General features: G+C 46.9%; 1 protein-coding gene across 2 annotated transcripts in view; it reads left to right on the top strand.

Moving 5' to 3' along the window:
* The window catches only part of NUP214 (nucleoporin 214), a 232,051-nt gene that overhangs the window by 132,348 nt on the left and 81,205 nt on the right, over positions 1-18,498 (top strand). For both annotated transcript variants that reach the window (XM_029612981.1, XM_029612982.1), the window contains exons 27-29: positions 394-496; positions 1,535-1,605; positions 9,173-10,915. In XM_029612981.1, coding sequence (XP_029468841.1) covers positions 394-496; positions 1,535-1,605; positions 9,173-10,915 — 1,917 coding nt within the window. The remainder of the gene's footprint in view (positions 1-393; positions 497-1,534; positions 1,606-9,172; positions 10,916-18,498) is intronic.

The raw sequence follows: 18,498 nt of genomic DNA on the forward strand, positions 1-18,498 counted from the left end.
ACTAGAAACTGGAGACCATGTTAAGGGAATTTTGAAAAAGGATGTTAGAACATTGAGGATTATGAAATTCAACGGGTGCTTTAAAAGTCTGAAGGGTGCCATTCATGAGGTCTCAAGATATGAGCATCAAAGAGCATAGGAAGAGGTGATACTGTTGTATTATACCTGTGACTGTGTCATAATCCGTAGTGCACCTCTAGTAACTATTATGCTTGAAGAAAACTGCAGTCTTTGTGGCACCTTTTAAAGTACCAACAAGAAAGATGTTATTGTACAGGAGCTTTTGAAACTGAGCTGGCGCTTGCTTTAGATATGGTTATAAATATGATAATGTGCCAGGGGAAGGTTGTAGTCTGCTTGTATGATTATTCTCCCTTCATACTGTCATTTCAGGACAAGGAATAGCAAAGGCAGAGTCTACGGCAGCCACCTCTGTGGTGACATCAGTGACTTCTGCCTCCTCACAGCTGAACAAGGCCTTCTTCTCTTCAGCAGGGTAAGGGTTCTTGCAAAGTCTTTCCTCATTCATAGTTTGCATCTCGGTATTTCATGCATACTGAGTGTCATGTCTGTGTGTGATAGGTATAGTCTCCCTGAATCCATTAATAAATCAGACATGGATGAGCAGAATTAGAATTTCTCCTGTCTTAGTAAAACTTTCTGCAAGGATAAGGAGCAGTAGTGTCCTTCAGACAGTGGGGTTTGTGTAGCTGATAGCTGAAGGAGCTCCATTAAACCAAAGGGCAGAGAAAAGGAAAAGGGGATGACTAAAGGTAAAGATGCTCAGCTCTGGTCCTCAAGTGCCGCTCTTCAGGGTAACCAAGCTATGCAAATCATTCCTCTGAGAACATAGATATGCAGATACAGCTGATAAGTATTCATTATTGATATCCTGAAAACCAGCCTCTGCTGAGAAGCTGTGCAGAGTGGGCCAAATAGCCCTATTCTGATGTCTACTATGTTATTGTGAAGATTAGTACTGAATCACTTGCCTCTCTTCTGCCCCACCCCACTCCCTAAAACCGTAATGGTAGACTTTGTGATGCATTTTGGGTATAACAAGTAATTAGTAGGATTTATTATTATACATTCCACCTTTTTATCGTTTGGAATTCTCTTTGTGTGTTTTGTCTATCATTCATCTGTATTATAATGATGATTATCTACTCTGCCTTGAACTGTGGATAAGGCGGATTATAAATGTTTAAAAAAAAAAAAAAAAAAGATGACCATGCAGATAGTACGTTTCTGAGGTGCTCTGTTGGAATCATTTCAAATACCCCTTTCTACAAAGTACCTGAAACTGGGAAGCATTTGCCCTCCTGGCCAGGGACAGGTAATGGACATTATATAGGCGAGAGAGAGATCTGGTCCAGGGAATAGAGAGTTGAATATAACCTTCACCCTTCAGATCGATCTGTGGAATTGTGCATGAGATGTCAGTATGTGATTGTTGGAATGACACTGTGGGAACTGTACATTTGCAGACTCAATACTGTGGGTTGTTTTTTTTTTTTTGTTGTTTTTTTACCAGAGCTGGTTTTAATTTTGGTTCAGTCACATTGTCTGCAGGAGCCCAGCCTGTCCTTGGCATCACTACACAAGGTAAAAGATGTAAATATTCTTTATGGATTTTACACACACACACGCCTGCTCACCCTTTGTTTCTGCTTTCATACTTTACTGCTTTACTGCTTCTTCCTGCATTTGTGATTATTGAGATCTAGAAACCTAGAAATATGATGCATATAAGGGCTATAAAGCCCATCTAGCCTGCCCAACTTTATTCTTGTTACATTGTCTGCAGTCTTGTGTTGTGTGTTAAGTCTATGTACTGGCCACCTGCTTCCAAGGCTTTGTAGTAGCCAAAATGCTACCTGATAAAAAAAAAAAAAAAAAAAAGGTGAGTATTGGTATATGCAAAGCACAGCACCTAAAATTATTTCTAGTCACAGTATTGTGTGTGAAAAGAGCAGCTCTTATATTGTGAATTTTGAGGTTGATATTCAGTGAGCAAGAAACTTAACCTTGGTAACTTTACCTGAATGTTCAATGGAACTTAGCTCAGTAAGTGTTCTACTAAATATGTCTGGGTAACTTTAGAGTAATTCCTGTTCATACCCCTGATCAGTGCAGGCACATAGGTTTTTCCTTCCTACCAGCAGATGGAGACTGAGAAGAAAAGCTTTACTGACAATGTTCTGCTTAAGATAGCATGCCACCTGCAGTCCCTCAGTATTTTTCTATAGAGGTTCAGATCCTGCAGGCAGATGATGTTGTAATGTGACTCCCAGGAGTGCTTAGGTCTACGAAGGATATCCTCCTGGTCAAGTATAGGGAAGTAGGGGGGTCTGTGGCCCTTGGTGTGCTTCTGCCTGGAGAGAGAGCTGAAAATCAGTGGTGCTTGTTCCCTCTACTCCCCTCTGGTGCGCTCCACTATGGCTCCTCAGATCAGCTGGCAGGGAAGTATTTTATGTATTTACTTTTGATTTTACGTTTTTATTGAAATTTTCAAGTAATTTACAACACTTTGCACATGAAGATAACAATTATACAATAGTAACAGTCGTAGTAGTATTATCGTGTAGAAAAACAGCTTAAAGACAACAATGACAACTCAGCTTGTGCAGAAACATATTTAACTTTACAAAAAAAAAAAAGGAAAACAAAAGTTTATTTTGATTGACTGGTTGGAGTGGGGGAGTATGGAGGCTGGATCTTTTGTGATGTGGGTTGATGGCTGGGTCAGTGTCCACTGAGGGAAGGTGAAGAGTGTGACAGTTGCCTCGGGGCTGGGCATAAGTGAGGTCCACTTCATAGCACTCTCACTAACTGCAAACAATTAAAGCAGGTGGCGCCATGCCACTGGTTCCCGCTGAGAAAGGGTAGAGGAATCCCGCAGCACCATTGTGAATGCTTCTGTGCAGTGCAGGAAACTTAGGCTGTCAGAGCCATTGTGATTGCTGCCACTGGGAGAGCAGGAAGGAGTCCCGCCATGACATAGTAGGTGTTTCCACAAGTAGTGACAATTTGGCAGCACTATTGTTAGGGTTGCCACGGAGAGCAGGGAAAAGAAGTCCTGTGATGCCTGGGCAAGTGTTCCTGCTCAGTGTAAGCAGTAAAAGATTCACTGTGCCATGGTAGTACCTACCGTTCGGAGTGACACCCGTGACACCAGGGCAAGCATTTTGGCAGTGCCAATGTTTGACGGTTCCTGTTGAGAGCGGGAAGAGGAGTCCTGTGGCAGCAGGACATGTGTTCTTGCTCAATGCAAGCACTTAAAGTAGGGCAGCGCTATTGGATTTGCTCCTGCTGAGAGAGAGAGGAGGAGTATCGCGGTGCCAGAGCAAATGTTTCTGCTCAGCGGCAGCATGGAATTGCTCCCACCACAAGCGGGAGGGGCTGAGTCCGGCGGTGCCATTGTAAATGTTCCCGCCATTACAAAATCGCTCCCGCCAAACACAGTAAGGCAAATGCTGAGGGGCACGCTCAACTCATTCCATTCAGAGCTGCCAGTTATGGCATTCAGGAGGGAGATTGCTATTCAAGAGGATACTCCCTTGGGACCTGGGGGCCAATGAGCAACCAGTTGTAAGAAGGAGGTGGTTTTCTCTAGCCCTGTTACTTCTGAGGGAGTCCTAAGAGGAACAGGTCTGGCGGCCATCATAAGTCTTTCTTTCATTTGCTAAGAAGAAGGCTTAAGGCTGATAGCGAGATCTTTGGATGCCCCCGGGAGGGGGTTTGGATGGCTATAGGATGAAACAGATGGAACTTCTGCTCTTTGGCAGTTTAAAGACTGTTTTCTGGGGTAGCCATTCTCTAGAACAGAGCTTTCCAAACTTTTCATGTTGGTGACACACTTTTTAGACAAACATAATTTCACGACACGGTAATTCAGTCTACTAGTAAACCAGAGGTTAAAGGTTAAATGAACGAAACATATTTCGACAATTTATGTATGTTTCCTTAAATATATACATAAATAAAATGTTTCACGACACAACCTATCTCATGAAAACCTTAAATTTATATTAAAAATATATATTCCAAGATTCATGTTATTGTTATAATTTATGAGAAACAATAATAAAACAAATTGTCTGTCCCCCACACACTCATCTCTCTCCTCCCCCCAGGACATGTCTGGCCCCCACTCACTCATCTCTCTCCCCGCAGCACATGTCTGGCCCCCACACTCATGTACCTCGTCTTTTTGATTGTTATTTATTTTATTTATTTTTAACTTTTATATACCGGAATTCCTGTATGCAATACAAATCAATCCGGTTTACAAGTAACGAAAAGGTTGCCCTGGTCTTGGGGTTAGACCGGGGTTTTTTTTACATGGAACACAGAACAATAACTAATCAACCATTGTTGCCAGTTAAGTGCTTCACTCCCTTCCATGATCACCAGACACTGCTGCTTGCAGTCAGTACTCCTCATGGCCAGGCCTCATCAGCAGCAGCAGCCAATGCAAGGATGGCTAGGCTCGTTCCACCCACCAAGCCCCCCCAAAAAACGCGATTGACAGCAAAAATCACCCAATAATAAGCAACCCATAAACTGAAAAAAAAAAGTGAATCTCTAGAAAAAAAAAAGCCCAAACTCGCATCAGAGTTGACCGGGCTTGCGCGACACACCTGCACACTGCAGGCGACACACTAACGTGTCCCGACACACAGTTTGGAAAGCTCTGCTCTAGAATTTCTGCTTCTCTTGTGCAATGCTATCAGTTCATGTTGCTGGACTTCCAGTGGTATGCTATTAGGTCTTGCGATTATCCCCCTGTCGACGTATCCTACTTTATAAAGGGACAAGGATTAGACCCAGGCTTCGGAAATAGTTCCCTGAGAGTGCCTATGGTTGCGCTCGTAGGGGCAACAAATCAGGCAGGGTCCCTTTGGACGAAAGATTGTTCCTTGTGACAGAGGATGACATCGTAATCCCAATCTGGTTATTGGAAGACATAGGGTTTGCTATTCACGATTAGACCGGTACGGTGCCGGGATATACTTGGTTTGGTAGCATGACTTAGACCTGGTAAATCCCTTACTGGAAGGTCTTAAGAGCTTCTCAGGCAAGCAGAGGTACATAGAGGCAAAGAGCTATTGCCCACACAGGGGCTCCTCCTCCCAGAGGCAGGGGTCTGGTAAAGTGCAATCTTTTCCAGGATTGTGTAGGTCTGCCCTTGGAAATCTCTGGTCAGGCGGTCAAAGGAGAAACGTTTGCACAAGAAGATGCAGAGGGTCCCTTCTTCTTCAGGAGTTGTAGGGGCACGGCTGGCCCTCTAATTGTTACAAATAGTGGACCAAGATAAACGATGGACCTGTAGGTGCTAGCAGTCCTCAGGGACTGCCTTACAGTTTGCGCCACAGTGGCTCTGCTGTAGCTATTAGAGGCAATATTTCCCATACCCTTAGGGGAGCAGGACAAAGGAAGATATTCCATGTACCTTGTGGTTCTGAAGAAGGAAGGTGCCCATCGGCCTATTTTATCTCTCCAGAAGATGAGTGCAGCCGTGAGAGTTCTGCGTTTCTGGACAGAGTCCCAGCACTCTGGAATTTTGGCCTATTGTAAAGGGGGAGTTCTCGGCTTCCCTCGACATCGCAGAAGCATATCTATGTATTCCCATACAGAGGGCACATCAGAAGTTTCTTCACCATGCTTATGGCACCTAGAAAATTCACTAAGGTGATGGTGGTATGGGCCGCACTATGTCAGAGGGGAGACTGTTTGGGTGCATCCCTATCTTGACCATTGGCTCATTTGTATGAAATCGAAGGAGCTGTGTTGGCATTAGGTTAAATGAGTCATGCAAATGTTGCAGACTCTGGGCTGAGTAGTAAATCAGACAAAGAGTGACTTAGTTCAGATCCAGGCACTGATGAGCCTGGGGATGCCCACTTTACTACCAATCTAGGCAGGGTGGTCCCTCCAGAGTAGAGTGTGTTGGAGTTGCAGATGCAGGTCCACAGATTATTGTGTCTTGCAATACCCAGAGCCAGAGACTATTTGTAAGTCCCGGGTCTTATGGCGTCTTCTCCTGGCCCAGTTCCGTAAGCATTTGGGCATATGCAACCTATTCAGAGAGTGCTTTGGTCCCACTAGGTCCTTAAGCCAGAAGACTTCCAGTGTCAACTGTAAGGAGAATCCAAGTCCAATCCCCTCGGGTGACTTTCTCAGGCCAATTTGGTGCCGGGTGTGGAATTGAAATTGGATTAGTACACCAATGCCAGTCTGAAAGACTGGGTGGGGGCCATCTGCCAGGGGCTAACAGTACAGGATTGGTGATTGCTGGAGGAGGCTTTGCAGTCTATCAATCATTTTAGAAATGAGAACGATTCGCAAAGCATTGTTTTCCTTTCTTACGTAGTTGTGCGATTGAGTGGCGAAAGTCCTATCGGGCAATGTAACGATGATAGCTTATATCAACTGCCAAGAGGGGACCAAGAGTCTCATGGTGTCTTGACATGTCCAGAAGCCTTGCTGCTGGGCAGAGCAACACCGGCTGGCTCTGACGACATCTCATGTTGCTGGTGTGGACAGAGTTCAAGCAAACTTGCTTGGCCAGTAGATCTGGTGACTACAAACTGGTGGAAACAACAATGACTCCCAATCACTGCAGGTGTGCAGTCCTCAGTGGGACTTGATGGCATCGAAGCAGAGCACCATAACATGCAACTTTTTCGGTCTGAGCAGTGTGCCTCGATGCTCTTGTTCTCCATTGGCTGTCCGGGATTTTATTGTAAGTACTCTCCTTGGCCCCTAGTAGGCGTATTGAGACTGACCTGGGGGTGACCTTCATGGCTCTGGAATGGTCACTTAGGCTATGGTTTGTGGCTGCGATAAATTGAGTGGTGGACAGCCCTCTAAGACTCTGGCATCTTCCCAAGTTACTTCATCAAGGATCAATCTTCCTGGATCAGGAGGCTTGCTTTGTCTTGTGGCCTGGCCTTTGAAAGGAATCATTTGCATTGACAAAGACATTCAGAAGAAGTCATTATCACCTTACCTCAGACTAGGAGACCTTCCACTTCATTGACATATGGCAGGGTGTGGAGAGTGTTTGAGACATGGTGTCTCGGGGAGGATATTATGCTCTTTGAACATTGGTGCCTTGTATCCTGGTTTGTTTTTACAGCACGGTCTTTTGAAACAGCTTGCAGACAGTTATCTAAGAGTGCAGGTGACAGCGTTGGGCTGTTTTAGAGATAAGATGTATCTGGTATTCCTGGCTTCGCATCTGGATATGGTTCTATTTTTTGAGGGGTGAAGCCTTTGCGTCCTCTAAGATGATGGGTTTTCCCATGGAACCTTAGTTTTAGTGTTGCACGTTCTCAGTGGTTCTCCATATGAGCTGTTGTAAAAGGTGTCACTGAAGGATCTTACACTAGAAGCAGTCTTTTTCTAGAGGCAATTTGTTCAGCCAGGAAGATTTCAGAGCTTCAAGCATTGTCTGACAGGACTCCTTATGTTTTCAGAGGATGGGGTGTCTTTGCGCATGATGCCTTCCTTTTTACCATATCTGTTTTTAAGAACATAAGAAATTGCCATGCTGGCTCAGACCAAGGTCCATCAAGCCCAGCATCCTGTTTCCAACAGAGGCCAAAACCAGGCCACAAGAACCTGGCAATTACCCAAACACCAAGAAGATCCCATGCTACTGATGCAATTAATAGCAGTGGCTATTCCCTAAGTAAACTTGGTTCGAATGTCAATTGGTTTCCCTTTGGGAGATCTGTCCGGAGGTGTCCTGGTTTTCACTGCACACTTTCACAAGGCATTACCGATGGGATGTTCGGGAGCTGAAAGTGGCTGGTCTTTAGAGAGAGCAAGCTACCAGCGGGTCTTTTGGCTTCCTGCCCAGATAGGGGAGCTTGGGTACATCCCATGCATCTGGACTGATCTGAGGCATAAACAGGAAAGGAAAATTGGTTCTTACCTGCTAATTTTCATTCCTGGGATACCACAGATCAGTCCAGAACCCCACCCTCTCTGGAAAGACTTCTCTCTTTTCTGTGTGTGGATAGTAAGAAATGTTGTTTGGTTTGGAAATTTGCAATCTCCTCTGTAAACAAGAGACTTCCAAGTTGGGGGTTCGCCTTTCCCCTGCTCATGATAGAGGAAAATGTTTGTTTTACTATCATCTTGGCTTGGGTTCAGGTCAAACCGAGGGACTGCAGGTGGCATGCTATCTTAAGTAGAACAGAGTCAGTAAATCTGTTCTCTATCTCCATCTGCTGGTGGGGAGGAAAAACCCATGCATCTGGACTGATCTGTGATATTCTAGGAATGAAAATTTTAGAGGTAAGAACCAATTTTCCTGTATTTTTTCCAACCAGTATTATTTGGCTAACTTTAGCCAGGTAGAGCAGAATATCAGCACTTGCTGTCCCTGGAACACCTCCATCACTGTCCCCTTTCACCCAGACAAAATTTAGCCAGGTAGCGAGAGGAAATTTTGAAATCTGTTTTTGTCTGGGTAACTCCAAAATTTGCCTGGACAAAGCTTCTGAACATCAACCTCTTTTTCTGCCTATTTATAAAGCAGCATGCTCTTTTTAAGAAATCTTCTTTCTGATATCCGCGTTACAGCTGTCTATGCTGTATTTATGCATCGCATTAATCAGTGTGATGTCTGCATGGGATCCTAATAATAATCAGCCCAGGTGTCTCCTCAGGAATTAGAAATTGAAGGAATAACAGGAACTGTAATGACTTATTTAATTTCAAGTTGTAATACTGCACATTGTTCTTGCATTGTTGTGCCAGTAATTCCTGCCTCTGAACCCCAAGCACAGGGGAAACTCTTCCTGCAAGCTGAAATGCTTTGGGATAAGTACATTTTATGTTCTATTAAGTGGTCGTCTTCAAGTGGGGGATGTGCTTTAATTGGTTAAACCCACAGTTGCCTCATGTATAAAAAATACTCTCCATGATCTTTTGGAGACAGTGGGCCTTATTCAGAAAGGACTTTGCTCCATTCTGTACCTGTGAAAAAAGTCTTCATTGAATAAAGCGCAATAAGAAATGTACCTCCCTTGGTGACTGATCTTCTCTCAGGTTCCCATGTTACAAATCAGCTGTGAGGTGGAGGCATAGAACTTTGAAACAGATGGATTTGTGGCCTTGAGTGAGACTCATTCTTTAATGCCTTTTGTTTTAACAGCATCTTCAGCTCCTGCTAAAGAGTCCAGCCAGGCCGGTGCATTGTCGTTTGGTGAGGTTGCCAAGCCCTTGTTTGGATCAGTCTCTGAAGGATCCTTTGTCTTTGGTTCTGTTAAACCAGCTGTCACCATTGGAACCACCATGGCGAGTGGATCATATGGAGACACCCCATCAAATGGCAAAACTGTTACTGCCACAGCACCTTCTGTACTTTCTGCCACTACTGGCAAACCTGAAACCCAACCGGCGAAGCCAGGTGAAGGTTTCTTTCCCAATCCCCTAACTGGGGAAACACTCGGGAGCTTCTCAGGTCTAAGGGTTGGCCAAGCAGAGGAGAATACTAAAGATAATGCCCTTAAAGCTCCAGCCTCTAATGTTCCTGGTAGCCAGCCAGTGAAAACGTCAACCATGGCACCTGGGTTCAGCTTCGGAGGAACTATTCAGTCAGGAAAGCCCACAGAAGACACTGTTACCTCAGCCATGACATCTAGTCCACTGTGTGCATCAGTGGACACCAGTGCTCCCACGACATCTGGCCCTTTGAGTGGCAATATCCAGTTGACAAACACAGGTCCTCCCTCCAGTTTCTTTAACCAGGGGACCAACACTCCAGGAAGTGCTAAGCTTCCTCCTCCTTCTTCTGGGATGCCACAACCAAACAATGGCACCATTTCCACCTCTACCACAGATACTGCAGTTAGCTCAGCCTCACCTCTCTCCTTTGGAAGTCTCCTGGGTTCAGCACCTGCTGCTGTCACTCCTGCAGCAAGTGATCAGAAGTGTACCACGGAATCTGACAAGAAGTCTGAGAGTGAAAATTCGGTGTCAGTACCAGTGTCTGTACCCATAGCTCTGGACTCTCAGTCAGCTGACTCTCTGAAAGCACTATTGGTCTCACCTCAAGCCCCTACTGCAGATACAAAAACTGACATGTCCGGTTCTGTTGTTGCTTCATTGACAGAGTCCAAGTTGGAGACAGTCCCTTCAGCACCAGTCCCAGTTACATCTGAACAGGGCACCACGTTGGTGACAACACCTCCATCTGTGATCGTGCCTCCTTCCACAGTGGCAATCAGTACTACTGCAACTTCGGTGCAGAACCCAGCATCTGACACACCTCCTTTCCAGGTTTCCACTGCTGCTGCTCCTTCTCAGGTGCCTGCTGTTTCTTCCCTCTTCTCCCAGCCTTCCAGCTCAGTTTTTGGCCAGGCTGCTGGAGTTGCAGCCACCACTCCTTCATCAGCACCTGTTTTTGGACAAGTGACTGCCAGCACAGCTCCATCGCCCTTTGGTCAGCAGCAGGCTGGTGTCACAGTCACTACCAGCTCTGGGTTTGGGGCTCCAGCTTTTGGCTCAGCAGGAGCCAGCAACTTTGGTCAGCCTGTGTTTGGCCAAGCACCAGCATTCGGTCAGCCTTCAAGCAGTTCCTCGGGCAGTTTCAGTTTCACACAGCCTGGGTTTGGATCCATGCCTGTCTTTGGTCAGCCTGCCTCTTCCACCCCAGCATCAAGTAGCACAAACCTCTTTGGGGGTTCCTCCTCCACCAGTAATGCCGGCTCCTTTTCCTTTGGACAGTCTCCTGCTAGTAGCGGTGGCAACACAGGAGGAGGGTTGTTTGGTCAGAGCAGCACACCAGTGTTTGGGCAGAGCTCCGGCTTCACACCTGGTGGCTCCTTGTTTGGAAATGCAGCGGCCTCCACCACTACCACATCCTCTTCTGGATTCAGCTTTGGTCAGCCTTCAGGTAAGTGCTGCTCTTCTGGGTGATTAGGTGTGCAAGAGCTAGTGTGGAGGTAAATGCTTGATTCACGCTGGTGAAATGTTAAAGGTGAAAGTGAAGATACAGAGATGTTTTTGGGCATCTTTAATTTGCTTCTAAACATCAAAGGCAGGGGGTGCAATTTTCAAAACTATTTAGGAAGTTGCAAAGTTTGTGGGTCCTTTTTCCATTTTTGTACCAATTTTTAAAGAGAAAGTACGCACATACTTTCCCTTTGCAAACTGCCTAGAGGGGAAAAATACCTGCAGAGATTTGTAGCTGCTTTTTCTTCAGGTACTGCATACATAGTTTTAAAAATACAAAAGTAGTAGTGTTTCATTCCCTACCCTAACCCCTCCTACTTAAGAACATAAATCTGCCATGCTAAGACCCACAAAAGGTCCGTCGAGCCCAGCAAATCCCAAAGAGTCCATCCATTCCTGCTGACTTCCAGGGATAAGCGGTGGCTTTCCCAAATGTATCGGGTTAATAAGTGTTTATGGACTTATCCTCCTGGAATTTTTCCAAAATAATTTAGATCCGGCTTCACCAAGTGTCTTCACCATGACCTCTGGCAACAAATTTCATAGCTTGATTATGTGTTGAGTAAAAAAAATACTTTCTCTGATTTGTTTTAAATCTGCTACCTGTTAATTTCATACAGTGTTTCCTAGTTTTGGTACAATTAGGATAAATATCTCTTCCCTATTTACCCCACTCATGATTTTTATAAAGCTCTATCTTATCCCTTCTCAGTCTTCTCCCTTCTCCAACCTGAAGAGCTCTAACCTGTTTGACCTCTCTTTGTAAAGGAGCTGTTCCATCCCCTTTATCATTTTTGTTGTCCTCCTCTGAACCTTTTCTATCTCCACTTTCTTTTTTGAGATGAGGCGATGAGAATTGCACATAATAATCATCAAGGTGCAATCACGCCATGGCTCGATAAAGAGACATTATGATAGTCTCTGTTTTTGTTCTCCATTCCTTTCTGAATTATTTTTAACATTTTGTTGGCTTTTTTGACCAATGCTGTACATTGAGCTGAGGATTTCAACACATTGCCCACAATGACGCCAAGGTCTTTTTCCTAGGTGGTAACTCCAAACATGGATCCCAGCATTGCATACCTGTAGTTAGGATTATTTTTCCTTATGTGTTTCACTTTGCATTTGTGCACGTTACATTTTATCTGCCATTTAGATGCCCAGTCTCACAAGGTCGTTCTATAGTTACTCACAGTCCACTTGTGTTTTTTTGAATAGTTTTGAATCATCTGCAAATTTGATCACCTCTCTCATTGCTGTCAGTTACAGATCTTTTTATTAGTCACAGCAAATAAAAATAACTGTTTCCTTCTCATTCACCAGACCAGTCCAGACGGATGGAGGCAGAGTACAAAAGCTTTACCGTACTACTGGTACTTAAGCTTCTGTGCCACCTGCAGTCACTCTGTATTTTTTGTCTCCAGTAGATGATAGAGATCTCTAACCTGCGGTCAGGTCAGTCTTTTGTGAAGCAAATTGCTCCCAGGAGTGTTGGGTCCTCCTTTGGGCCATCCCCTTGGATGAGTGGGATTGAGCAGGGGTTGCTAGCCCTTGTTAGCTTGCGCCCAGATGTCAAGGAGGGTTTGATAGCAAACAGTGCTGGCTCAATCAGTCTCTAGTTCCAGCTCCTTCCATCTGCTAGCTTCCCTCTATAGTCCCTGGCTGAAGATTTCACAAAAGGAAGTATTTGCCTCTTTCTGAGGTTTGTTTTTGGGGATGCTGGCTTCTGTAAGTGTTTTAAAAAAAAAAAAAAAAAACAAAAAACAAGCAAAAGGAAGGAAGCAAGCTGTGTGGCCTAGAGCCTCAGCCGCAGTCCCGTCCATAGTGCGGGTGCCTCAGGACAGTGGAATTTACCGGCTAGAGGGAGAGGTGAGTCTGGCATGGTGTTTTGCTGTCTCGCTCCCATGTGGCACGGAAAACATGGCCACTCCCTCTAGGCATGGGAAGCGGTGCTTAGAGTGAGGGGACTACTGATCCAACCTGCAGTCTTCTGGTTTTTGTGCCATTTGTGCAGTTGGTTGGGGAGGGCTGTTCTGTGAGGAGTTTCTCCACTGTGGAGTGTCCGCAGGCTTCTGGCAGGATGCAGCAGCTCCAGGGCTGTGATAAGCTCACTGAGGAGTCAAATAGAGTAGGAGTAGTGACCATGTTGTCCCCTTCTTCCAAAGTTCAGGGAAGCTCAGGGGAGGAGGGTGCAGAGCCACCACTTTTAACCCTGGTGGTAGGGGGGTATAAGCTCCCAGTGTGCAGGCTCAAAGGGAGCCCCTGAGGAGGATTTAGAGGCTGATTTTGTGCTGCTTATGCACAAAACCTATTTGATTAAGAGGGAGTCTGGTTCCAGGAGAGGTCTTCTAAAGGGGACTATCTGCAGTCTTGGCCCAACCACAAAGAAATAAAATAAAAGGCTGGAAACCAATCCAGTCAGAAGTCTTAGATGAAGAAAAAGAGTTGGGGAGAGCCCTGTCACTGAAGGGGATGATCCAAAGGTGGTGTGTCTTTAGGCAAGAGGTGTTGCTCGCCATGATCTCTCACTCAGGTCCTTGCTGAACATGGGATTAAAGAGAACAAGGTTGATCAGGAAGGGGAGGGTCCCATCCAGGAATTCTACTAGGGGCTTTCCTTGGATGGTTAAGGCTGTAGTCTTTAAGGAATGGGATGCTCCTGAGGTTGGCCTCAATTTTGGCAGGGCCATGGCCAAGTTGTATCCTCTTCGGGAACTTTTGAAGTGGCCCAAAGCGGATGCCTTGGTATCAGCTGTTCTCACAGGACAAGCAGGATGGTAGTCCTCACATTTGGGTGACATCATCAGGATGGAGCCCAATCACGGAAAACTTCTGTCAAAGTTTCCAGAACTTTGACTGGCCCCTACTGGGCATGCCCAGCATGGCACTAACCCTGCAGCCAGCAGGGGTCTCCCTTCAATCTTTTTTTCCACGCAGCAGTAGCCTCGCGGTTTAGGAGCTCTGAAGAGATTCCTGACAGGAATTTTCCTCACGGAGTTAATTAAACTTTAATTGCCCCACAGGGGTCCCTCCTCTAACTTTTCTCAGGCCACGGTACTCCGGTAAGTTTTTACCCGTTTTCTGTCTATTACCGTCGAGTTTGGCCCTCGCGGCCTACTGGCCGTCGACCGTACCGCGGCTCAGTTTTTTTCTATGGCCATGGCGTCGGGGTTTCGTAGGTGCCCAGACTGTACTCGTACCATGTCTATCACAGACCCTCATGGAGTCTGTGTAATGTATTTAGGCTGTGAGCATGATGTCCTGACTTGCACCAAATGTGCCCTCATGACACCGAAAGGTCGCAAAGCCAGAATGGAGAAGATGGGACTCCTCTTCCGTGCTCACACCCCGACGACGTCATCGGAACTGGCACCGTCGAAGTCGCACCAGCATCGACCTCCGTCCAGTGACCATCCGCCATTGACGTCTTCACGGCCATCGACTCCCGTTACTTCCCCTCAAGATTGAGGGGATCGTAGTGAGAAACATAGGCATCGTAAGTCTCGGACCGTCGAGGGAGCGAAATCATCGACCGAGCCACCGTCCGAGCCACCATCGAAGAAACCCCGTCCAGAAATGGCATCGACCATTCCTGCGACCGGGGCATCGAGGCCACCCTCACCCGATCGGGGTTTGGGAGTTGCGATTCTGCCTGTAAAGGTGGTCCCTCCGACTGTGCCTCCGCCTCCCTCTTCCGTCACGGAGCCGGGGCTGCTTGCTCCAGGTCTCCGGGAAGAACTGGATCGGCTGGTCCAGGAGGCCATCGACAAGGCGATGCAACAACACCAGCACCGAGAGTGGAACCGGTCATCGACCCGATGACAGCAGCGCTGGCACCGCTACTATCCCGGATGAAGGCGCTCATGACCGCCCTTCCACCGGTGATTCCCGGGTCTCCGATGGCTCCGGTGCGCTCCCCGTTGACAACTTCATCGGGAAGAGAAACACCGTTCCTTAAGGAGTTTTGCCTCAGCCATGGATGCCATTTCGTCCCTCTCCACCGATTCATTCATCGGGAGCGATAAGCACATCGGCGCCATCGATGCCTTCGATACCGGCACCGATGCTTTCCAGACTGTCCACGGTGCCCCCGGCAATTCCTTCGATTTTCTCGGAGCCTCAGCCGGGGCCTTCGGGTATCCAACCCCCTTCTCGTCCTACAGGTCAGCCTGCTGATCCTTATGACACCTGGGGTGATGATCCTTCCACAGACACCGATGACTTACCTCCACCTCCCTCTCCTACTGGACGTAGAAAGCGTTCTCCTCCAGAGGACCTTTCTTTCATTAATTTTGTGAAGGAAATGTCTGCGTTGGTCCCTTTTCAGCTTCAGACGGAGCAGGATGATAGGCACCAGAAGATGGAGCTCCTCCAATTCCTGGATGTCCCTAAAATAATCACTTCTATTCCCGTTCATCAAGTTCTTCTTGACCTCCTCAAAAAGAATTGGGAAAACCCAGGATCCATTGCTTCAGTCCACAGAAAAGCTGACACTACCTATTTAGTACAGTCAGCCCTTGGCTTTCAAAAATCTCAGCTCGACCACCACTCAGTTGTGGTGGAATCGGCTCAGAAGAAAGCAAAAAGGACGAAGCCTCACTCATCTACCCCTCCTGTTAAGGAACACAAGTTCCTAGACAATATTGGTTGACGAGTGTTCCAAGGGGCCATGCTCATCTCCAGAACTGCTGCTTACCAGCTGTATATGACCCAATACAATAGGGTCATTTTCAACCAGATACAGGACTTCTCTGAAACCTGCCTGAACAATTCCAACAGCTTCAAATCCTTGTCGTCAAGGGATTTGAAGCAGGAAAGCATGAGATAAGAACAGCTTATATCATCTTCGACACCTCTACTAGAGTGTCTGCAGCTGCCATTTCGGCAAGACGATGGGCCTGGCTCAAATCTTCTGACTTTCGGCCAGAAGCACAAGACAGGCTATCTGACTATATGTGTAGAAGACAATCTGTTCGGTGAACAGATCCAGCAAATAGTGGCTGAATTAAAGGACCATCATGAGACCCTTAAACAGCTCTCATCGATACCTTCCGACTTTCCCTCAAGACAGCCCTTTAGGAAGGACTCTAAGAAGTCATTCTTCTGTCCAAGGAAGTACTATCCTCCACCAGCAAGGTCCCGAACTACAAGGCCTTCTCAAAAACCTCAGCCTCGCCAGGCCCGAAAGCAAAAGCCGCAAGCAGCTCCCCAGCTGGGGCCTGCTTCAGGTTTTTGACTTTCACTTGGAGAGCAGCAGCCTGATTCCTCTGCCAAGTGGGAGGTCGATTGTGCCATTTTCATGATATGTGGCAATCAATCACAACCGACCAGTGGGTGCTTGCAATCATTGCTCAGGGTTACCACCTAAACTTTCTTGCTCTTCCACCGGACTCATCACCTCTGCAAGCATGGAGAGTTATCCGACCATTCTGTTCTTCTGGAACAGGAGGTTTCCCTTCTTCTCCAGTTAAGGGCAATAGAACCCGTCCCACTCTCGCAGCAAGGCCTAGGGTTCTATTCCCTGTACTTTTTGATCCCTAAAAAATCCGGGGGAGTTCGTCCAATTCTGGACCTACGTGCTCTCAACAAGTACCTACAGCGAGAGAAGTTCAAGATGGTAACCTTGGGCTCGCTTCTACCTCTTCTGCAAAGAGGAGACTGGCTCTGCTCTCTGGACCTTCAGGACGCATACACACACATTGCGATAACTCCAGCTCATTGCAAGTACCTCAGGTTTTTAGTAGACCCAAAGCACTATCAATACCGCATGCTTCCGTTTGGCCTAGCATCGGCACCACAAGTCTTTACCAAATGTCTTGTGGTTGTCGCAGCTTTTCTCAGGAAAGAAGGTGTTCACGTCTACCCCTGTCTCGACGACTGGTTAATCAGGGCTCCAACCCAGCAAGCCGCTCGGTCGTCCCTCAATTTGACCCTACACACTAATTTCTCTAGGCTTTCTCGTCAATTATGAAAAATCCTATTTAGTCCCATCTCAAACCTTGTCGTTCATTGGGGCAGACTTGGACACCTTGCAGGCAAAAGCCTTTCTACCTCAACAACGAGCGCTAACTTTCGTGTCTCTCGCTCACCAGTTGCAGTCTCGGCATACAGCAACAGTTTGCCAATTCCTCATCCTTTTAGGACACATGGTGTCCTCAGTCCATGTCACACCAATGGCCCACCTGGCCATGAGACTCATGCATTGGACTCTGAGGTCACAATGGATTCAAGCTGTTCAGCCTCTCTCGACCATTGGTCCACATCATCGATTCACTCCATCTGTCTCTCGCCTGGTGGAAAAATCACAACAATCTCCTTTAGGGTCTGCCCTTTCAAGTGCCAGATCCTCAACTCATTCTCACCACCGACGCTTCCAACCTCGGGTGGGGAGCCCACGTGGACAATCTACAGACACAAGGGTCTTGGTCTCCAAGGGAAGCCAAACATCAAATAAACTTCCTAGAACTTCGAGCGATGCGATATGCTCTCAGGGCTTTTCAGGAACGCCTGTCAAATCACGTCATCCTGATTCAGACGGACAACCAGGTGGCCATGTGGTACATCAACAAGCAGGGAGGCACAGGCTCCTTCCTTCTGTGTCAGGAAGCCTCACAAATTTGGTCGGAAGCGCTCTCCCACTCGATGTACCTCAGGGCCACCTACTTGCCGGGAGTGGACAATGTCTTGGCAGACAAACTGAGTCATGTCTTCCAACCGCACGAGTGGTCTCTCAACCCCTCGGTAGCGACATCACTCTTTCGCCAATGGGGAAACCCCCAGACAGACCTCTTTGCATCCCCTCAGAACCACAAAGTGTGGACACCTACTGCTCCCTCATTTGGAGCGAGCGCTCTCAGCCCAGAGATGCATTCTCCCTCTCATGTGCAACTGGTCTGCTCTATGCATTCCCTCCACTTCCTCTTCTTTCGAAGACTCTCGTGAAGCTACATCAGGACAAGGGTACCATGATCCTGATAGCACCTCACTGGCCACGCCAAGTGTGGTTTCCTATACTCCAGGATCTCTCCATCCGCAGGCACATTCCCTTGGGAATGGACCTGCATCTGATCACTCAAAACGACAGATGCCTACGCCATCCCAATCTTCGGGCCTTGTCCCTGACGGCATGGATGTTGAAAGGTTAATCCTTCAATCACTTAACCTTTCAGATTCGGTCTCTCGTGTCCTGATTGTTTCGCGAAAGCCTTCCACAAGAAAATCTTATTCCTATAAATGGAAAAGGTACATATCATGGTGCACTTCGTAGTCCCTTGATCCCTTTTCCTGTCTAATCCCAAGGTTTTTGGACTATCTCTGGCATTTGTCAGAGTCAGGCTTAAAGACCTCTTCAATCAGAATGCATGTCAGTGCGGTAGCCGCCTTCCATAAAGATGTCGGGGATGTTCTTATATCAGTACAACCCCTCATAACACGCTTTTTAAAGGGCTTGCTCCATATCAAGCCACCTTTACGTCCTCCGGCCCATTCTTGGGACCTTAATCTGGTTCTTGGTCGGCTCATGAAA

The sequence above is a fragment of the Rhinatrema bivittatum genome, chromosome 8, assembly GCF_901001135.1.
Source record: "Rhinatrema bivittatum chromosome 8, aRhiBiv1.1, whole genome shotgun sequence".
Classification (NCBI taxonomy): domain Eukaryota; kingdom Metazoa; phylum Chordata; class Amphibia; order Gymnophiona; family Rhinatrematidae; genus Rhinatrema; species Rhinatrema bivittatum.